Raw genomic sequence first — 19,695 nt, 5'->3', positions numbered from 1 at the left:
CCAAATTTCTCCAAAGTTGTATCTATTCCCACACACACACAAATTTATCTTTAATCAAAGTGGCTCGATGATGACAGATGCAGACCAACAGCTGTCCTCTATTAAAGCAGTTCTTCTGCTTTCCTCTTTAATTCTTCATTGCATTTACTTTTTCCCTTTCCCAAAAGCAAGGGTTTTTTACAGCAGGCAGGGAGCCACCCTTCACCACAATCACATTTGCTTTCCCCCTTGCTGTCCCAGCTTGCTATTCCAAGCAGGACCAAAGCACAGATCAGTCCTTTTGGATCCCGTGGATCATGAAATAGAAGCTGTCAAACTTTTATTAATCATTCAGTTCTTTTCAAAGAGAACTCATAAACACTGAAAAAGAATTCCAGTCATAACAGCTTGAACAGAGACTTTACAGCTACACAATAAGTCACTGCACCTCCAGTGCAAAGAGAGAACTGCTCTTTGGTAACATACAGAGAGAGCTCATTCACTCTCTCCTTCTGTATATTATATTTACACACAGTCTTTTATAGGCTAATAATTTTTTTACAAGTTTAGACATAAATCAAGCAATGTTCCATCTGTAATATTCCTCTGACTCTACTCTGTAAGCCTTGAGGACTCTGCCTCGTTTCTGCTACCAACCTAATGAGGCCCCAAAAGATGGAGGATCTTAATTTTACACTACATGTGGCAAATTACTGAGTGTCAAAGACAGTCTACAGTCCTCAGGGTGGTGTGACAGCAAGGGGCCAAGGAGATTGGTTTTTAGAAGTGAGATCCAAAACTCTGGAAGGCAAAGCAGAAAGACAGTAGTTTTTCTTATTTTTAGCACTTTAAACAATTCCATCTTAACTTGCAGCATTCTCATTCTGACCAAATATTCATTACCCAATATAATCTTCAAAAAAATGCAATTCAGCAATTGAGATCCTCAATTCAGCATCTCATTTTAATATAAATTGTATACTGAAAGATCAGGTTATCAGAAGGGGAAAGTGACGGCAAAACATATAAAAACTCCCCATCACTTCTGTCTAGAAATACCAGCAGTGCCTATCATGAGTTCACAGCAGAAAGGGCAAACTCATTTGAATAAACAGCACTCTGCATCTCGTTATGTCCAAGTGCCTCTCCCTAAAGACAGTGACCTTTATTAGCACAAAGAGAAGAAAACTGCAGACCATACTTAAGATTATGCAAATGTTATGGTACAACATCAAGACTGCTGTGGTTTCATCCTGTTGGCTTGGTCACAGAGTCTTAGTATCTACTCTCTCAAATCCTAGGTGTGTGCTTCGCAGCTACGTGCTCAACACAGCTACACCAACACAGTCACTGAATCAGACATTACAACTCACTAGACTTTTATTATTGAGTTTCAAGAATCTATTTAAAATCTGAATAAAGCTTGAATCCAGCTCAAATGATCTTGTCTTAAAAGCCCAATGAAGCTGGAAACTACATGCTTAATTGTAGCAGGAAAGGACTGAACTGTTTCCACACACAGAGGCAGAACTACACATCAAAAATACTTGAGTTTTAAAGCTTACACAACTCCAGTATTACAAAATATGCCTACAAAACACTGCCTTTTACTAAAACACCGCCTTTTACTATCTCATAGTCTCCAAGTTTCAATGTGCAACACCATCACTCACTAACATAGTAAAAACCCTAAAAAAAAGGACACCAGTCTTCTTTAATTGGCCCTATCTTGATCTCTGCAGAAATAAGAAAAATAGAAATAAACAAATTTGGAAGTATACAGCATTATTTTTGCCAGCACTGGACTCCCATGCACTTGTGCTAGCACTCCAGCTTCCAAAGGCATGAGGTTTTCAACTCTTCTGCAGCCAGACAGCCAGACACTGTCCAGAGAAATACACTTAGGACCTATATCCTTTATACAGGCTTTGGACTGGACTAAAAAAATTTTTTTTTTTTTGTAACTGCATAAGAAGTCAGAAGTGCCTAATATTTTCCTCTGAGAAAAAGCCAGCATGACAACCAATGGGGAAAAAAACCCTCTCTACAATAAATAAGAAGTTGCTGAGCTCTGAAGCAAAAAATCTCCTGACTGCATTTTAAAATATTAGAATAATCTCTATTCTTATTATTTCTCAGGTTTCAGGTGAAAAGGAAGCAGTTTAAGAGGCATTCCTCTGTTTTCATTGAGGTTAAAACTGTAACTATAACTCCTATGTCTGAATTCACCCATACTTAATTAGGTCTGAATGCAACTGAGAAAAAGAGCACGACTTCTTAAGAACAGAGATATTTATCCCCACTGCCATTTACTGTGAGGCAAAACATGGGTGTCAGCACCACTCCCTACCCTTTTCAGAAATCTGACCAAGGTACCTCATGCTGAGATATTCTCTTGGAAGTATAAAAGCCTTCCACTGTCATCTGTGTCACTGTGGGAATAAAATAAGCTATTTTCATGACACTTATATTTTAAATTTACAAGGTAAAAGTATATTAGCAAGTAAAGTAAAAACTTCTGACATGAACATACTACAGTGTTAACAGTAGTTGATATTCTGCAGAATTACTGGCAGCCCTTTTACACAGAATGGCAACCCTTTATTTTTAGCACATATTAACTGCGTAGGGAAGGTGAGAGAATGCAGGGAAGTGATCATCCATCTGTACAAACTGTTAGCATTAACTGCAATCCATTAGATGCCATTTGCCAACAAATCTATCAGGCTGTTAGTGGGTTTTGGCACTACTTTCCATTTTTTAGAAGTCTAAAGAACAAATCACTTAAAAACTTATTTTTTTTCCCCCAGCAATTCCAATTTTAAATGAGGTTTAAAGTCCTAGCCTAGTCAGAGGCATCTGTTCTGTACTACGTTCTGCTGCTGTGAACTGTTCCCCCACCCAACTCTCTCTAGCAGCTGTTGACGTCCATTTGGCCACACAGATTCGGTACTTCATTGCAAGTGTTTTCCTTCACAGTAGTTTTTACTGTTTAACTCCTCATTAAAAGGCGCAGCAGTGTGACACACTCCAGAAGTGAAGCACCTCCACAACGCTAAATGGGGCTCTCATCACTGGGAAACTGCTGCTGGCAGAGGCAGGACCAAGGCTAACATCAGCCATCACCCTGCAGGAAATGGAAAAGATGCCGTTTCCTCTGATACGGAACATGAAGGTAAATGATCCTGCCTGCATCCAGAACTCAAAGCTACCAAGGGCTCAGAAAAGCAGTTTGTTTATTCATCACGCAGCAATCCACAGCTCACAAAATCACCCAAAGAAAGAGCCCTCAGGAAAAAGGCAAAGGAAAATGGAAACATGTAAAACATCCTCTGATACTAGGCAAGTACTGTGCTACAACCACTTCCAGCAGAAGCTGATGAGCATCAAGGTAATCTAAAATCTGACTTTCAGAGGAATAATGAAAAAATGAGGAGAGGTGCAGCCAACAAACCCAGCTTTATCGTCACATGTCTGTGGCCCTAAGGGCCTCATGCCAGTAAGCAAAGTTGATAACAAAAAAGCAGCCAGCTGTCCTGTTTTTTTTTTTTAATCCTCAAAATGGGCAGAAAAGTGATGTGCACATGTGACATGTCTCATTAATACTTATCATATGTGTATTCGTGCATCACGCAGACTACAGATAGATCTAACTCTGCCATATGCCTGTTTCACTTTTCAGAGTGTGGATATTATACACAGACATTTATGCATGCTAATATTCTGCCACACTGTGCATCTAATAACATTTACCACTATCCTTAAAAACTGTGCTCTAAGAACACTACGTAAGAAATAGGTTATCATATATATATCTACATTAACTCTTTGGGGTTTTGCCTCCTCTGCTGTGACCAGAAGATGACAATGGAAATCAGGAAAGAAAAAACTTGTTCATTACCAAAGAAAAAATGTTTTGAAGACACAAGAACTATGGATAAGAAACCTTGGTCTAGTTTGAACATTATGGAATCGGACAGCCTTAGCAAACCAACACAGAAAAGAGAGACAGCTAAGAAAAACAAAATCAAAAATGAACTGTATATAATCCCAGACATACTAAGTGACAGATATATTCACAAGTGAAATTGTGAAACTTATGTTCTATTTAGAACAAAACATTAATTTCTGTGCAGCTATTCAATAGCTATACTTAGCAAGAGAACAAGGGATTGCTCCGTCTTAAAAATTTAGGTATTTTTAAACACCGTTAATTGTTCCAGAGGAAGGCTATATTGAGAAAAACTTATTTTGTAAGAAAGTTATAGTAAAAATAGATTTTGATTAATATGGAAGATGAAAAGGAAAGCAGATGAATTCTTTGGAATATCAAAATGCCCACGAGAACAACTTCCTGCAAAGCTACTTCATGTGCAAGGGAAATTCTCTGGTTTTTCCAAACATTATTTGTAGAGAGTGTGTCAGAATTAACTCTTCTTATTTGTGCCAAGTGGGTTATACGAGTTTTATCTGGTTTTTTTTAAGCAGAAAACCCTTGTAGAAGGAAAGGGAATTCCATATCCGTACAAAAATCCACTTGATTATTTATTAAGCCCCATGAGAAGATTTCACTGGAATGCAGGACTATTCAAAAAGAAGCATCCTCTACTTTCAGAACATCTACCTCATTTCCAAAACTCTAAGGACTTCAGGGAAAATTTTTCAGACACTGTAACTTCTCTGGTCATATTACTATGGACAAGCTCATGACAAGACTGGTTCCAGGACCAGTGATAGACTGAAGACAGTAATTTCTTTACCATCATATGTTGGGTTTTTTTTTGAAGCTGACATGTAATTAAATGGAATCCAATCCACAAAGGAGTAACATGAGCACATATCTCCTTCATCCATGCAACTGCCATAATTGTTCCTCAAACTTTCAGTGCACCCTGATTTAACATACATGTGGGATACATACATGCCATATGGTTGCTCTGAAAGACTTGCAAAATAGTAAGGTTTTTTAAATCTTCTTTTTTCTTTCCCTCCCCCTCCATCTCTAAACATCTGACGTGGTCACTTCATGTGAAAGCCTGCCTAGGAAGAGACAGCACTCCACAGCTCTATGAAGGTGAAATTCCTCATCCATAGGGGTAAAACACTCTCATAGGAACTGGACATGCACACACACACAGAAGGATGAGAAGAAGAAATAATAATAAACAAATATAGGAGAGAGACAGTGTTCGTACCCTGGTAAGGTCCATGCCAAGTTTGAGCTGAGAGATGAGATGGAGAATTACACTACGTTGATCATCCATGACTCCTAAATCCTCCTCTTCATTATCTTCAGTATCTGTCATTTCATCTTCAACTAGGATCAACTCAGAAGCTGAATGCTGAAATGAAAAGAAACGTCACAACCTGCACAAAATTATACAGATGAGAGTTTTTCCCCCACTATAAATATTTAAAAACGGAGCTGTCTCAATGGAACTGAAGACAGCCCCTGTTAAAACCAAGAAAACATACAAATTCAAAATAAACAAAAAAATCCAGTGATAGCTTCATAAAGCATTTTGACCCCTTCTTCAGAATGAGGGCAGTATCAGATGCTAATTTACACATTATCTTCTCATATTTATATTGCAGTGATACCAGATAAAAAGCATAACATATAAAAGTAATGAGTCTTTTTATTAAACAGACGTACACAGTTGAAAATGAGTTTCCAAGTTTGTTTCATAAATCTCTCCAGCAAATATCTGCATGTCATACATAGATGTTGCATGACCTGATTTCACACTTTTTTTTTTAACTTTCTCTATCCAATGTACCAGTTAGATATATAAGAAAGTCAAGACTATTAACTGAAGGAAATAAAAAGACAACTATAATCAAAGAACACACCTTTGCAAAAAACCCAAAGACATTAGATTTTGGAGGGATAGGGCAATGCCATGAGCCTTTATGACATTCGCAACGCTTTGCCACTTCACAGCACAACGCCAATACTGTCGAGTTCCCAGAAATACAAGGTGAAGATCAAGAGAGAGACACACTATGTCATCGCCTTCAAGAGGAGCTTTATAGCAGAAAAGGATAATAACTTGTGATATTTTCATTTTCCTCAGGTTTTACAAAGCATTACTAACAATAATCTGAACAGGTGGTAGTTACTTTGTTCAATCCATTGAAACCACTCTGCAAGTCTTCCAGCTATGTATTCAAGTAAGCTTTTTGTACTTCAAGGGGAAAAAAAAAAAAAAAAAAAAAAGTTGGGTTATGTAGCAGAAAAATTACAGCCCAGCATTTCATTATCGCCCAAGGATTCCGTGCTGCAAATGAGACAACACTCCCTGCAAAAGTTAGCATTCTGTCATGCTGAACAGCGTTTCTGCAGAAACAGCCAGTTCATTACATAAAATGACAAATTTTTCATCTTGCTGAGAAAGTCCACGCAACTGAAAAGTTTCACTGAAACCAGCTGATACTCAGAATTAGGTTTCAAAGAAATATTTCTGAATGGTCACATTAAAGACCACTCAAGTGAACAGCAGCTTTTGTAAGGAGAGCTCCTCTTAAATTTAGTTACTACGGATGTTTCCAAGATTTGAATGAAGTATTTTCTCTTTCTCTCCTTTTTTTTTTTTTTTTTAAATTACATAAAGGTTTAGGTTGCTATTCCCAAAAGAATAGCTATTTGGTGAAACCCAAGGACATCTGCAAGATACTTTGCAGTTGCTTTATTTAGAAAGTAGAATATGTAGATTACATAAAACAGAATCTGGTGAGCTGTAACCTCAACAGCTTGGAGCTTTTCAAAAGGACAAAACCCCACTTTCTTCTTCCCACTCCCTCAGAAAATAAAAGGAGAGAACGATAAGCCCTTTTCTCCCAAAATGCACAGCATTATTATCCAACTGACACCTCACTGACAAGTTCAATTAGCATAAAACCTGACAACCTCGTACAAAACTACCAGTCAGGGAGGCATAAGGCACCGAAGCCTGGCTCAGTCGTACATTCATTTGGAGGGAGCGTGGAAAAAGCAGTATCAGAACTTACAGTAGATGCTTCCACAGGAGGCTTCCCTTTGATCCAGCTTGACCTCATTGAGAGCACTGAGCTACCGAATAAGCTCTGCTGCTTCTGCTACTGCCATGAACCGAGCTTGCGGCAAACAAGCTCCAGCAGGAATTAACAGCGCTAGGAAAAAAAAAAAAAGCCAGGGAACCTCCCCTCCTCATTCCCACCCCCTCTTTTTTTTTTTTTTTTTCCCTTTTTTTGCTATCCAACGGGTTGGAGAGTGTGCACCGGATAGCAATCTGCTCCTTGAATTTCCAGTCACATGGCACTGAGATCAGTGAGCTTAACTGCACGCAGCTCCAACTGGGAAATGGTGCTGCTGTTCCCAGAGGATATCCTGGTCAGCTGTTCGCTGGGAGGGAGGGGAAGGAGCAGGAGTGTGCATGAGTGTGCACAAGTGTGAGAGTGAAAGAGAACATGCTAGTGGGTAACATACTTTGCAGCGAACATATAACTGCTGCGTAACCTTTAGTTGTTAATAGCTTCAGAAAACAAACAAATTACCCATTCACAAGTCTGCAAAATACATCATATACCGAGAATTTTCTCTTTTGCCTCAAGATTGCATAGTCACCCAGGGACAGAAAATCTTTCTTTCCTGTTAAAATAGGTATTAGATTTTCCTTTTAAATGTTACTAACAAAACAGCAACTGCCTCTCATTGCTACCCTACAAAAGTCCATGGTCACGGCAAGCCATCCTTTAAACAGTTTAGATGCTCAGGAAAGTAGCATTTGCATTGCTGTAAATGAAAGACTTTATGTTCATCAGGGAGGATTAAGTACAATGTAACATTAGACTCAATCATGTATAATGACCATACTATCAGGACTAAAATTTTCATTACCTTTACTATCCCAATTTTAAGGACGTGCAAGGGCACCAAAAAACCCACAAGTCTACTGTTGTATAGTATGTTATCAACATACGAGTGACCTTCAGTGAACGACAGCAGCCGTCTGCATATTTTAACACTTCACAAGAAAAAGAATTTAAAGAAGCAGTTTACAGTTTATGCCACAGGAACTGAAGAGTCAAGCAATATCCTTTCTGCATTTTCCTCTCTCCTCATTAGCTTTTCTAGGTAACTACTGAAATGCTTTTTAGAAGCACATAAAATACATTTCTTTAACTAACATGTATTTTCTTAAAAAAAAGACCAAACATGTAAGCAACACATGGGGTGAGGTGACATACAGTCACAAAATACAAACCAAGTATGCCTGTAAAGTTTCATAAAAGTCTTTAATTCTTCTTCTTTCCATGAAAATAGCACGCAGTTTAGTAGTATCCAGTGCGTAAGCATTCAGCAGAATGCAAAAGATTACGTGATTATCCTTTAATGGCAGCTTTTCTGAATTATCAGAAAATACAAACATACTTTTTTTTTTTCTCCCCTCTTCCTGTAGAACACAACTGCAAAACCAACCTAGGAAAGCAGCGATCTGCTCCCTTCCTGCATGGTCAGAGCATAATGCAAAAGCCATTGAGCTGCCCAGCCTGTGAATGAACAGCACAGCCTTGCTTAGGTGCTGATCCTGAGAAATCCAATACTGACCCAGTTACAAACAAGCAACAAAAAGGGGCATACATTTAAAATCATTTCTATCAAAATCAGTTTGCAATACTGGCCTGGAGCACCAGGATTTTTCAGAAAAATATGAATAGAAAACAAAGGATAATTTCTTGAAATGCCATGAAGGGATGCACTTCAAAGTTTAAATGCCAAAGATGCTGGCAGAGAGCTATTTTAAACAGGTCACCTCATTAGAACCAGGATCGATCAATTTAGAGAGGTCATCTGCTGGGATACAAAATGGATGTTCTAGTCAGCAGTCTCCATCAAAAAATATGCTGATTCTTTTTTAACAGATGAAACCTGTAAGAGAAAGAAACTGTTTCTGAAGGAAACATTCTGCATTTTAAAAAAAATGTCTTCAGGAAAATGATACTTGGACAAGCCTGGGACAGAATCACAGAGCTAAAAGCTACACTCCTGCAAAACATGCCTCTGCTCTTCTAAAGCCTCTTCCACAAGTTAATTTTCAAATTAACTGCTGTAGTGGATACTAACTTTTAGGTAATTAATGCACATATATGGCTCAGAGCTTGGTTTTCCAACATACTTCACAAACCATATCATGGAATAATACTGTAAAGAGTGACTGGATCTCATCACTTATTTGCTGGGGGGAGAGAAAGGAACACAGTCTCATTTAGGTTGGAACAGAACTCTTGTGATCATCTTGTCCCACACCCTGCTCAAGTAGGCACACGTAGAACCAGCTGCCCAGGATTGTGTCCAGCTAAGTTTGATTATCTCCAAGGATGGAGATTCCACAACTTATCTGGGCAACCCATGCCAGTGTTCAACTATCTTCACAGCAAAAGCACATTTTCTGATGTTCAGATTGACTTTCATGTGTCCCCTGCCTTCTGTCCTGTCACAGGGCACTACAGAGAAAAATCTGCCTTCACCCCAGGAGTGCACTGATGGCCCATGGCCAGCTTCTTTTCCCCCCAGATTCCAAGGTCTTCCTCCCTGCAGAAGTGCTTTCCAGTCAGATGGCCCACACTGTACTGGTGCAGAGGGGCTTATCCTTAGATATCCCTGGACACAGGACTTGGCATTTCTCTGTGCTGAACTTAACAAGATTCCTATCTGTCCAGATTGTCAGGGTCCCTCTCCATAGCAGCACAACCCTCTGGCTCATCAGCCACTCCTCACAGGTTTTTTATCACCTACAAACTTGCCCAGGGTACACTCTGCCCCATCATCCAGGTCATTAATGAAGATGCTGAACAGCCAGCCCCAGCGTTGACCCCGGGGTGCACAGCTAGTGATTGGCCTCCACTGGACCTTGTACCACTGATCACAACCCTCTGGGCCTGCTCGTTCAAACAGTTTTTAATCCATCTCACTGCCCAGTGACCTAATCCATACCCTGTCAGTTTGTCTATTAGGATGTTAGGGAAGACAGGGTCAAAAGCCTTACCAAGGTCAAAGCAAACAACAGCCACTACTTTCCCCACATGCACCGAGCTAGTCACTTCACTATCATGTTGGTTAAGTATGACTTCCCTTGTAAATCCATTATGACTTCTCCTGATTGCTTTCTTGTCCTTCGTGTGTTTGGAAATGCTTTCCAGGGTTGGTTGTTCCTCTAGTTTCCCAGGGACTGAGGAAAGGCTGACAAACCTGCAGCTGCCCAGATGTTACCAGAGCATCCGTAGATGTTCCTTCCTGAAGACAGGAGTGACATTCACTTTCCTCTGCCCTTCATGAACCTCTCCCAAACTCCACAACTCTTTGCAGACAGTAGGTGGTCAGTTTGCAATGACACTGGCAATAACTCCCTCCATGCTCATAGGTGCATCCCATCAAGCCTCCCGAAGTTATGTATGCACAACTTAAGTGCTGCCTAATCTGTTCCTCCTCCATACAAAGTCAGTCCTCCTCCAGATTTTTCCTCTGATCTTAGAGGTCTGGGATTCCTGATGGCTGCTGTTAGCAGCAAAGACCAAGGTAAAGAAGTCATTGAATAGCTCAGACTTTTCTCCATTGTAGTAGTAAGCAGAGACCATGTATATCCTGACAGTGACACACAGAGGACTTGCATAGAACTCATAAGCCAATTTCTCATATAATTACACAAAAATACTCTAAGGATCTTCATTCAGGCATGAAAAAGTTTTTATGTATTACAAAAGGGATTATAGTCAGGAGCAAGAGGATGAACCTTAGGAACTTAAAACATCAACATAAAAACACATCATTTTATAATATTCCACGGAAAATATACTTTTAGGTCCTTCTACGCTCAAAAAATTGCAAAAGATTGTAAAAAAAACCAAACAAACAAAAAAAACCACCACAAACCATTCTGTGAAACATTTCTGCATCAAGAGGAAGAGTTAGAATAAGTTAGGAGCAATATTAAACAGAATTAGCATTTTCAGACTAGGCAAGGATTGTCATATTTTCTGTAGAGTCCTCTAATTATCATCAGCTCTACTAGCGCACATAAAAGTCAAAGGTTTCATTTTGATTTTCAGATTCCCTTCAATAACGATATAGGTTTGCAAGCATCATTTACACTTGCATTTGTGCAACTTGAGAGCTTGCAAACAGGTTTTCCGTGGGTGTAAGATTAAATATAACTCGGTAAGGTCAGGGAGCTTTGACACATTTATAGTACTGTGAGAAATTGGCCCCATAAGATTTTCTGCAGTTTCAATACCAAAGTTAGAATTCTTTTTGTAAAGCAGATACAGTAAGAATACCCAAAAGTAGTAACATATAATTAGCTGTTCGCTGCTTGCTGGGCTTGTTACTGTAACAGAACTGACAAAATTGCACTAACTTGAGAGCATCACTTGTCCTCCCATCGGGAACACACACATATTTAACTGCACTTACTACCAGCTGTAGCATGCACCTAATAGAAAAGCACACAAGCTTAACTGCACCCATCCCTCATTAGCAGTGATTTGACTCTCAAATGTAGTTTGTCCAATAGGTTGTACTTATATTAAACCATTTTATACAAAGACTTACATATTAACATGCTGTTGTGGTGGGCTGACCTTGGCTGGGAGGTAGGTGCCCACCAAAGCTGCTCTATCACTCCCCTCCTCAGCAGGACAGGACAGGGAAAATACAATGGAAGGCTCATGGGTCAAGCTAAGGGAGAGATCACTCGCCCATTACCTCACAGCTAACACAGACTCAAATTGAGGAAATTAGTTTATTACCAATCAAATCAAACTAGGGTAACGAGAACATAAATCTTAAAAACACTATCCCCTTCCTCACCCTTTCTTCCCAGGCTTAATTTTACTACCTCCTATACCTTGCCCACAGTGGTGCAGGTGGGCACAGATTGGGTTGCAGTCAGTACTTCACACCTTGCCTCTGTTGCTTCTTCCTCCTCAGAGGAGCAACAACTCAAGACTCTTCCCCTGCTCCAGCATGGGGACAGTCATCCATAAACTTCTACAATGTGAGTCCTACCCCTGGGCTGCAGTTCTTCACAAACTACTCCTCCCTGGGTCCCTTCCACAGGGTACAGTCCTTCAGAAACAGACTGCCCCAGCACAGGTCCCCAGAGGGGTCACAAGTCCTGCCAGCAAACCTGCTCCATCATGAGGCTCCTCTCAGCACTAGTCCATTGGTACCAGGAACCTGCTCTAGTGTGGGTTTCCACAAGGTCATAACCTTCTGCTCCAGCACGGGGTCCTCCACAGGCTTCACTGTGGACCTCCACGGGCTGCAAGGGGACAGTCTGACTCACCATGGTCTGCACCACGAGCTGCAGGGGAATCTGTGCTCCAGTGCCTGAAGAACCTCCTCCCTCTCCTTCTTCACTGACCTTGGTGTCTGCAGTTGCTTCTCTCACATAGTCTCAACTCCTCCCTCTGCTGCTATTCTGTAGGTTTGGTTTTTCTTTTCCCCTTCTGAAATCTGTTATTCCAGAGGCACTACCACCACTGCTGATGGACTCAGGTCCATCCTGGAGCCAGCTGGCTTTGGCTCTGTAGAACACTGAGGAAGCTTCCAGAAGCTTCTCATAGCAACCACCCCTGTAGCCCTCCCACCACCAAAATCTGGCCATGCTAGCTAAATTTTGAAACATAACAAACAAAACTTGAAAAGCATTTACTTCAAACCCACTGAAATCTGAAACCATCATCATCCATGCACTTCTTTAACTTCCAAATGCATTGACGTTTACAAATTATTGACCTTAAACTAAACTGTAGGGTAGTAACACTTTTTTATATCCAACAAGATCCTGTATCTCTTCATATAAGGTTTTCTATTCTTCAAGAAAAGTTCAAATAAAACAAAACAGAAAATAGTCTTCTCAGTATTTACCACCACACAATGTAAGCAGGGGAAAGACAAAAATAGAGTAGGACAACCGGTGGTGGAGCGAACTCAGGTCTTTTCTTGAGCCCTGGCCTCTATCTTGCGGAAGTCTCATTTATGTTTTGCTCCTGGTGGCCCTGTGACTGATCACTGCAAAAAATGAGATCAAAGACAAAACCTCAAACACAACAACATACCATATGCCATGGTATGGCACCTGGACACCAAAGTTATAAAGAGAATTAAGGTGTTAAGCCCAGTGTTCAAGGCTTGATTTTGTTAAAGACACCTAATGAGCTCAGAACCAAAGCAGAGCTTTAATGGAGAATAAACAGAGCAAAGCTTATCACCCCTGTCCACCTCCATTTCATCCTGAAAAAGGTTTCTTAAAGGTAACAAAATAGGCAAGCCCAGCTCAGCTGCATTTGTTTCCTTTACTCTGAACATTTCATAGGAGCTGTTTCCTCTACTGCTTTTGTCAGTAGCTTTTGCTTTAACTGTTGGGAAAAATTTTGCCATAGTATTAACATGAAAAAAGCCTGCCAACCTCAAGGGGCAACCTAGGCCCCTGAAACCCCAAAACACATCCACAGTAAACCTTCTCCTAGCATTCAGTCGTTATAGCTTAGATACAAAAATGATGAACCAAAATTAGAGTTCACTTTTAAAACATCAAAGCCAATACAAGGAGATGACAATCAAAGGAGAAGGATTTTACAATTAGAAGGTGAACACACTATAACTTACAGACAACCAAGCTACGGCAAGCAAAAATATCACTGTCTTTTTGTTATCTACATACAGAAACAATTGGCAAGACAACTACTTTCTCCTTCAGACAACTGGATGAAGGAAAAATGGCATAATAGGAAGATTTTCAACTTACCTTAAACTATGCATACCAAGAAAAATAATCCAGGCATATCTATCTGGTTAGACAAGTGACTGCTGCATCTGAATTCATGTTCTGACAGTGTGGGGTCAAAGCTTTTATGTAATCCTAGATACATCATTCAGCACTGACAGGTCAAACCAGATATAATTTGGTAGAAAAAGCTTATGTCAGGAAAGAAAGTCTACAGAGTGCCCAGAAATTAATTTCTGACCAAATCTGTTATTTATGTTTGGTAGTTCCGGTCTCCAGAGAAAATAAAATTCTTCAAACTAGAACTATCAATGATTAAAACATCCCCTTTTTTTCTGTGTGTGTGTGTGTACGGATAATTTGTATGTGTTTTGTGGTTTGTAGCTTGTTCCTTTTTCACTGAATATGCTAAACACACTTGATGTTCAGAAAATATCTCCAACTGGGGACAAGTGCAAGGATCAAAGTGTGGCAATGTGAGCAATCTGTCTATCACACAACATTAATTGGATACAGCATGTAATAGCAGAGACATCCACTGAACCAAGAAATACCTACCCCTCCTTAGGAGACAATTCCGTCACTGCAAAGCAACCAAGCAAAGTAAAAACACATCTTGATACCAATACTGTGTAAATATAGACAGGCTGACATACAGACAATGCAAGCAAAGAAAACGCTCACAAAACATGTACTTTAGGTGACAAATAGGTCTGCAATCTTTTTCCTTCTCAACAAAAACAATCTGCCAGGCATCTGGAGGCAAGCACATTACCTAGATGCTCACCATTTAGAGAGCTCTACTAATGCCTTTTTGTTCATGTTTTGCAGTAGTATCTCTGGGAACAGAAATCTTTTCATCATTAAAGAGCAAGCTCAGAAAGCTTCCTTTTCCTACACTGCAGATGTGTTTTACTCTGACCTGTGACCATATTTAGCGATAAAATAACACTACAGTAGTGATGAGGGCCAGATAACTTAAGAGATATCAAAAGAAAAAGGGCTGGTTTCTTGTTTAAGGAATAGGAACAAATGCACGTAACATGAAACAAAGAGCATCTCTGTTTACGTTGCAGTATAGCCTGTGCAAGGCTATTCAAAAATAAATATTTGAAATTAACTGTGAAAGTGATTATGTTTAAAAATAAAGACTAGTCATAAATCTATCATAAAGGCTATCATAAATCACCACCATAAGATACTTAGTATCACATCATAAACAATTTTAATAAAACCTATTCTTAATGCACTACAGTCACTAGTGAAGAAAAATTTCCTGAAAAGACATTCAGTTTTATTTGGAGAATTACATTTTTTAGAAGCAAGATGGCTATAAATACAGCATCTGACACTATCCAAGATAAGTTACTTAAAATGTACAAGCCTACAAACCACACAGTGTAGCAGGACAGGTTCCAGTCACTGGCCAGGCAGTACTTCAGAGACTACAAGGGGTCTGAAAGTCACAATGCTTATAACTTTTGGGGAGCCAAAGACAGAAGACCGCACTGAGCTGCAGGTTGGTGAGGGGAACTAACATGGGGGAGAGGATGGCAGAAGGCTACACTCTTTAGGCACCCCCCTGTATTAAAAGGCATCCTCTCTAGAATGAGATCCTTGGGGAGAACCCTGAAGAACTAGGTTCTTCAGACCTCATATTCTCACAGAGGGAAAGATAAACACTTTTTGGAAAGAGAACTAGAAGGTGGGTCTCTTTTAGTCACTCACCAGACAGTACAGCACACTGACAAGGAAAGGCATCCTACTCAAACGGACCTTTGCTCCCATTGACAAAATCCCTAGAGAAACTGGGATACTTTGTGCAGGGAGTTTGTGGGACCTCCACTGTTGGAGGTGTTCAAGATTTGACTGAACATGATCCTGAGCAAGCTGACCTGATTAGTTCTGCTTTGGGCACAGTGCTGAGGTGCAGGACCTCCAGAGGTCCCTTCCAACCCAGAGTATTCTGTGATTCCATTATGACTTTGCTTGCAAAGCCCAGTAACTCAAAAGTTTGGAAGTAACAGAGTTTAAGTCATTCAGCCAGCTGTAATTCTCTTTTATGTCTCTTTGAATGCCAGCTAAGGAAATTTATGGCAGAAAACTACTGCCACATTAGTCAATAATATACCATTCACGTATGCAAAGAGGGCACAAAAAGATGGACAACTACAAATTTAACCTTTACAATCTTCTGGTCCTGCAATACTAATCTATATGTAAATCCAGTTCTCACAGTGCTATTTCTTGTATGCAATATCACGTCAGCATATTTATAAGAGGACAGAAATGGTAAAGACATGTTAGTACGAGCAGTATTAACAATCTTTCCTCGAGACAACACATTTATTAAACCACCCTGACTCTTTCTACAATTTCTTGTCTCATCTACGATACACATTCACATTGCTGCAACACAAAAAAATTTAAAAAAAAAAAAAAGCAGGTTCAGATTTTCTAAAAGAAAACCAGATCATTACAAATCATACCAAGAGAAGATTTCATGTGAAACAAAGTGAGATTAGAAAATTGTCATCTTTTATACAGCTAACCAGAGGCCAGTGGAACTCTGCTTGAAAACCTTCTAGGAATCATTTTCAGTCTGATGAATTGCCTGGTCCATCTCAGACTGTGAAGACAACTGTGCACACTCCCTACACTACAGTGTAGAAGTCCCGCCTCTTTCATCATCTCCTTCCAACTCCCTCCTCTGCAACAAAGTTCTATAACTGTATACTTTTGTCCCAGCTGTCTCCACACTTGCAGTTTTTCAAATAAGGAAATCCCTAGAATACATCACCACAAGCTGAAAACCATATTTTTTTCCTAGCAAGACCAGATGGAACAGCTGAAGCCAGTTTGGGTGACGCTTCACTCAGCAAGATAAACCTGAGCTAAACACTCGCTGTAGAAGAGTTTCAGCCCAACTTACTGAAGTTTGGTTAAGCAACAGCAACTAACAGTCTTAACGAGATGGGTAAGCTTACCACTGGGCAGTACTGCCAAACCCACACATATAAAAACACACTAAGAAATAAAACTAAGAGCACAAGACAAATCAACTGGCACATAACAAATCAGCACACAATCCTGAAACAAAATTAACCTTGGCTTCAGAGTTCCTTTTGCAGAGGGCACAGGTTTTATAACGAACAGAGAAAGCAACTGATCCATTTTAACTTAATTTTTAAGCCTTACTGCAAGGGTTCCCAAGTTCTTTATATTGCAATGATTAGTTTTCACTGACTTTTACTAGTAATTATGGAATGCCACATGAATCAGAGCCTCATGTTTATTCAAATTAGATGCAATTTTATATTAAAGCTTCATATTTTTATTTTACATAAAACATTACTCTCAATTATATAGATAGCAGCTGGAAAACATGCATTTTGGAGGTGGGAAAGACTCAACAATACGCAGTGGCTTTGACTGGAGGCAAATTTTCACTAATTATTTGTATAAACAGTTTTACGAGAGGACTGTTTGCTGACACAGTAGCTACTCCAGAAGGCTAGCAAAAAAAAATCAAATCAACATTAGCTGGATTATCTTAGTCATTGTCAGGGCTGCTGTAGCAGGCTTAGGGTCATTTAATTCTACTTTTAGTGTAATTGTACATTTAATCCTTAAATATACATTCCCTTGATTATCCTCAAATATACCTTCAATTGATTACCTCAGATTTCATTTTTTAGATGGTCTGCGTAGTGAATGGATTAACTGGTACCATCTCTGCCTAGAGATTAATTTAGGTATCTAAGTCATTACAGGGCATTCACTGTGTTCTTCGGCCTAAAAAAACACTTAATCATGCAGAGGACAAAAAGCAAAGCACATGCAGAAAGCCTGTAATGTCTGTACTAAACAGTGAAAAGGGACTCTCTGTAATACTGCAAATGTTACTTTCCCATCCTGATCTGTTCTCTTTCCAATGCTGCATTTGTGGCTAGCACTGTATGTTCAGGGCTAAGCTCATCTCACAGCATCAATTATGCACATTTATGGCAAGTACAAAAAGGAACTAGGAAACACTAGGAACAGATTATACAGACCTGGGCAGGACACAAATAATTAGAGAATTAAATAAATAAATACTGAATTAGAAATAATTTCTTTCATATAGCTTAGTTTCTAAAATTATGGAGGCACTTTTAAAATCATTTTTTTTTAGCATCTCTAACACATTCTGTAACAGCCCTGAAGTCTGAAAGTCTAAACTCATATTAGGATATATACTAAAAAACAAATAACAGCTTGAAAGAAAGTACCACCTGAAGAAATGGAACAAAAACACAAACTTTGAAAATTAAAACCTTAACAGTTCAGCACCTCCTTTAAATAGCACAGTTCCCTCTTACAGTTGAAAACGTCAAGGTTCAGAACATCTAGGGCACCAAAATATCTTTAATAACCTGGACTTGACTGCCCTTGCGATCACTATCACAATTAAAACCTGGTTTAGCAGTTAGATAATCAGAGCTAAAGGCTCCTACAGAGCTAAAACTTCAATCCTATTAAAAGGACACTTTGATACGCAGCACGCGTACAGCTGCTCACGCAACACAGGCAAGGGAAAGTTCGGAAAGCAGAGAGGCTGCACAGATACCAGATCCACAGGATGGAAAGAATCAGCTGGTATGGCATTTAAGGCATAAAAATCACATGAAAAGAGCTATACTGCAGACGTAGCTACAGCACAATTTTTTTTTTTTAATAATTCTTAACTAAATTGATAGATACAAAGAAAATCATTCCTTCCCTTCCAGACCCCACATAAGAACAGCCTGTTACCCATTTATATATAGTTGTCAGGGGAAGCATTTGGCCTGCAGCTATATTTTGTCAGCTGAAAGTGGGAATTCTGACACCTAAAATGATAATTAGTGGAACTGAAACAGTAGCTCACACATGGAAGTGATTCACACCTTTATTCTACTTTGGCACTGAGTTTATTACAACTGAATTTACTATGAGGTTCAAACTAATCAATTTCAGCATTTCCTGAAAGGAATTTCAAAAGTATTAAACCTTAAATGAAGGAAGCAGGGTCTCATTTAGGGCAGACCAGACACAGACCAAGTTCACATCACACACACTGAAGAGTGTACTCTGGCATATTCCACAGCAGGTTTGTCCTGCTCTGCTTTAAGGGAAAACGCTAAAAAACACCTTGAAATTGTAATTACAATGCCAAAAGGTCTGAAGTGGTTCACTGGGGGATGCACAGAAGCATTTTATATCAACTCACATCAGATGGAGAATAGTTCTGTTCAACTCAGCCGTTATCCCTGCTTCCTTTCACTTGCTCTTTACAGTGGACAGACAAAAAAAAAAAAAAAAAGACACCTAACTAAAACTCAGAGGGCTTATAAAAATTTTTTTTAAAGTATGGAAAATAAAAGACAAAAGTGCTTGATCTGGCAATTCACTGTCAGGGTTGTTTCTTTCAGCGAGGATAACAGCCTTGAACCTCATGCTGCGCTATATCACAGCCCTAAAAGAAAAGTGATCTGGGAAAATAAAGTAGCAACATCAAGAAAGAACATGGTAAAATAGGCAAGGAGCACACAAGAAAATAATCTCTGCCACAAAATCTTTTCTTTTCTGAACTAGTTAAAACAATATCTCTAATGATATCCCTGCATTTGGAAGCAAGAAACAGCCTAAATAACCAAAGCAAGTAAACACCAACATATTATCTGAAGATAGTCTTTACCTGCTATCTTATCTCACCAGGGAAGAAACTTTGCATTCCTGAAACCCTAACAGCGTGACAGTCCAGAAAGAAAGGTTTTACTTTAGTTACCTACAGCATCAAAACTCAACTCCAGAACTTACCACATCTCTCAAGAATCCTTGAGCATTCAAAGAAAACTGCATTAGATGAACCTTCTTATTTCAGAGGAGAATTTCAAAGATCCACACTTCTTCATAAACATATAAA

At 39.4% G+C, this 19,695-nt stretch overlaps 1 protein-coding gene across 1 annotated transcript in view; it reads right to left on the bottom strand.

Annotated features, from left to right (window-relative positions):
- Window positions 1-19,695, bottom strand: part of OSBPL10 (oxysterol binding protein like 10) — a 111,718-nt gene that overhangs the window by 18,235 nt on the left and 73,788 nt on the right. The window contains exon 7 of the mRNA XM_027897723.1: window positions 5,175-5,321. Within this exon, the coding sequence (XP_027753524.1) occupies window positions 5,175-5,321 (147 nt within the window). The remainder of the gene's footprint in view (window positions 1-5,174; window positions 5,322-19,695) is intronic.

This window comes from Empidonax traillii, unplaced genomic scaffold (assembly GCF_003031625.1).
Source record: "Empidonax traillii isolate 1590-97213 ecotype Southwest subspecies unplaced genomic scaffold, ASM303162v1 scaffold19:size3308961, whole genome shotgun sequence".
NCBI lineage: Eukaryota > Metazoa > Chordata > Aves > Passeriformes > Tyrannidae > Empidonax > Empidonax traillii.
Note: the sequence above shows the minus strand (reverse complement) of the source record. Positions and strands in the feature narration are given on the sequence as shown.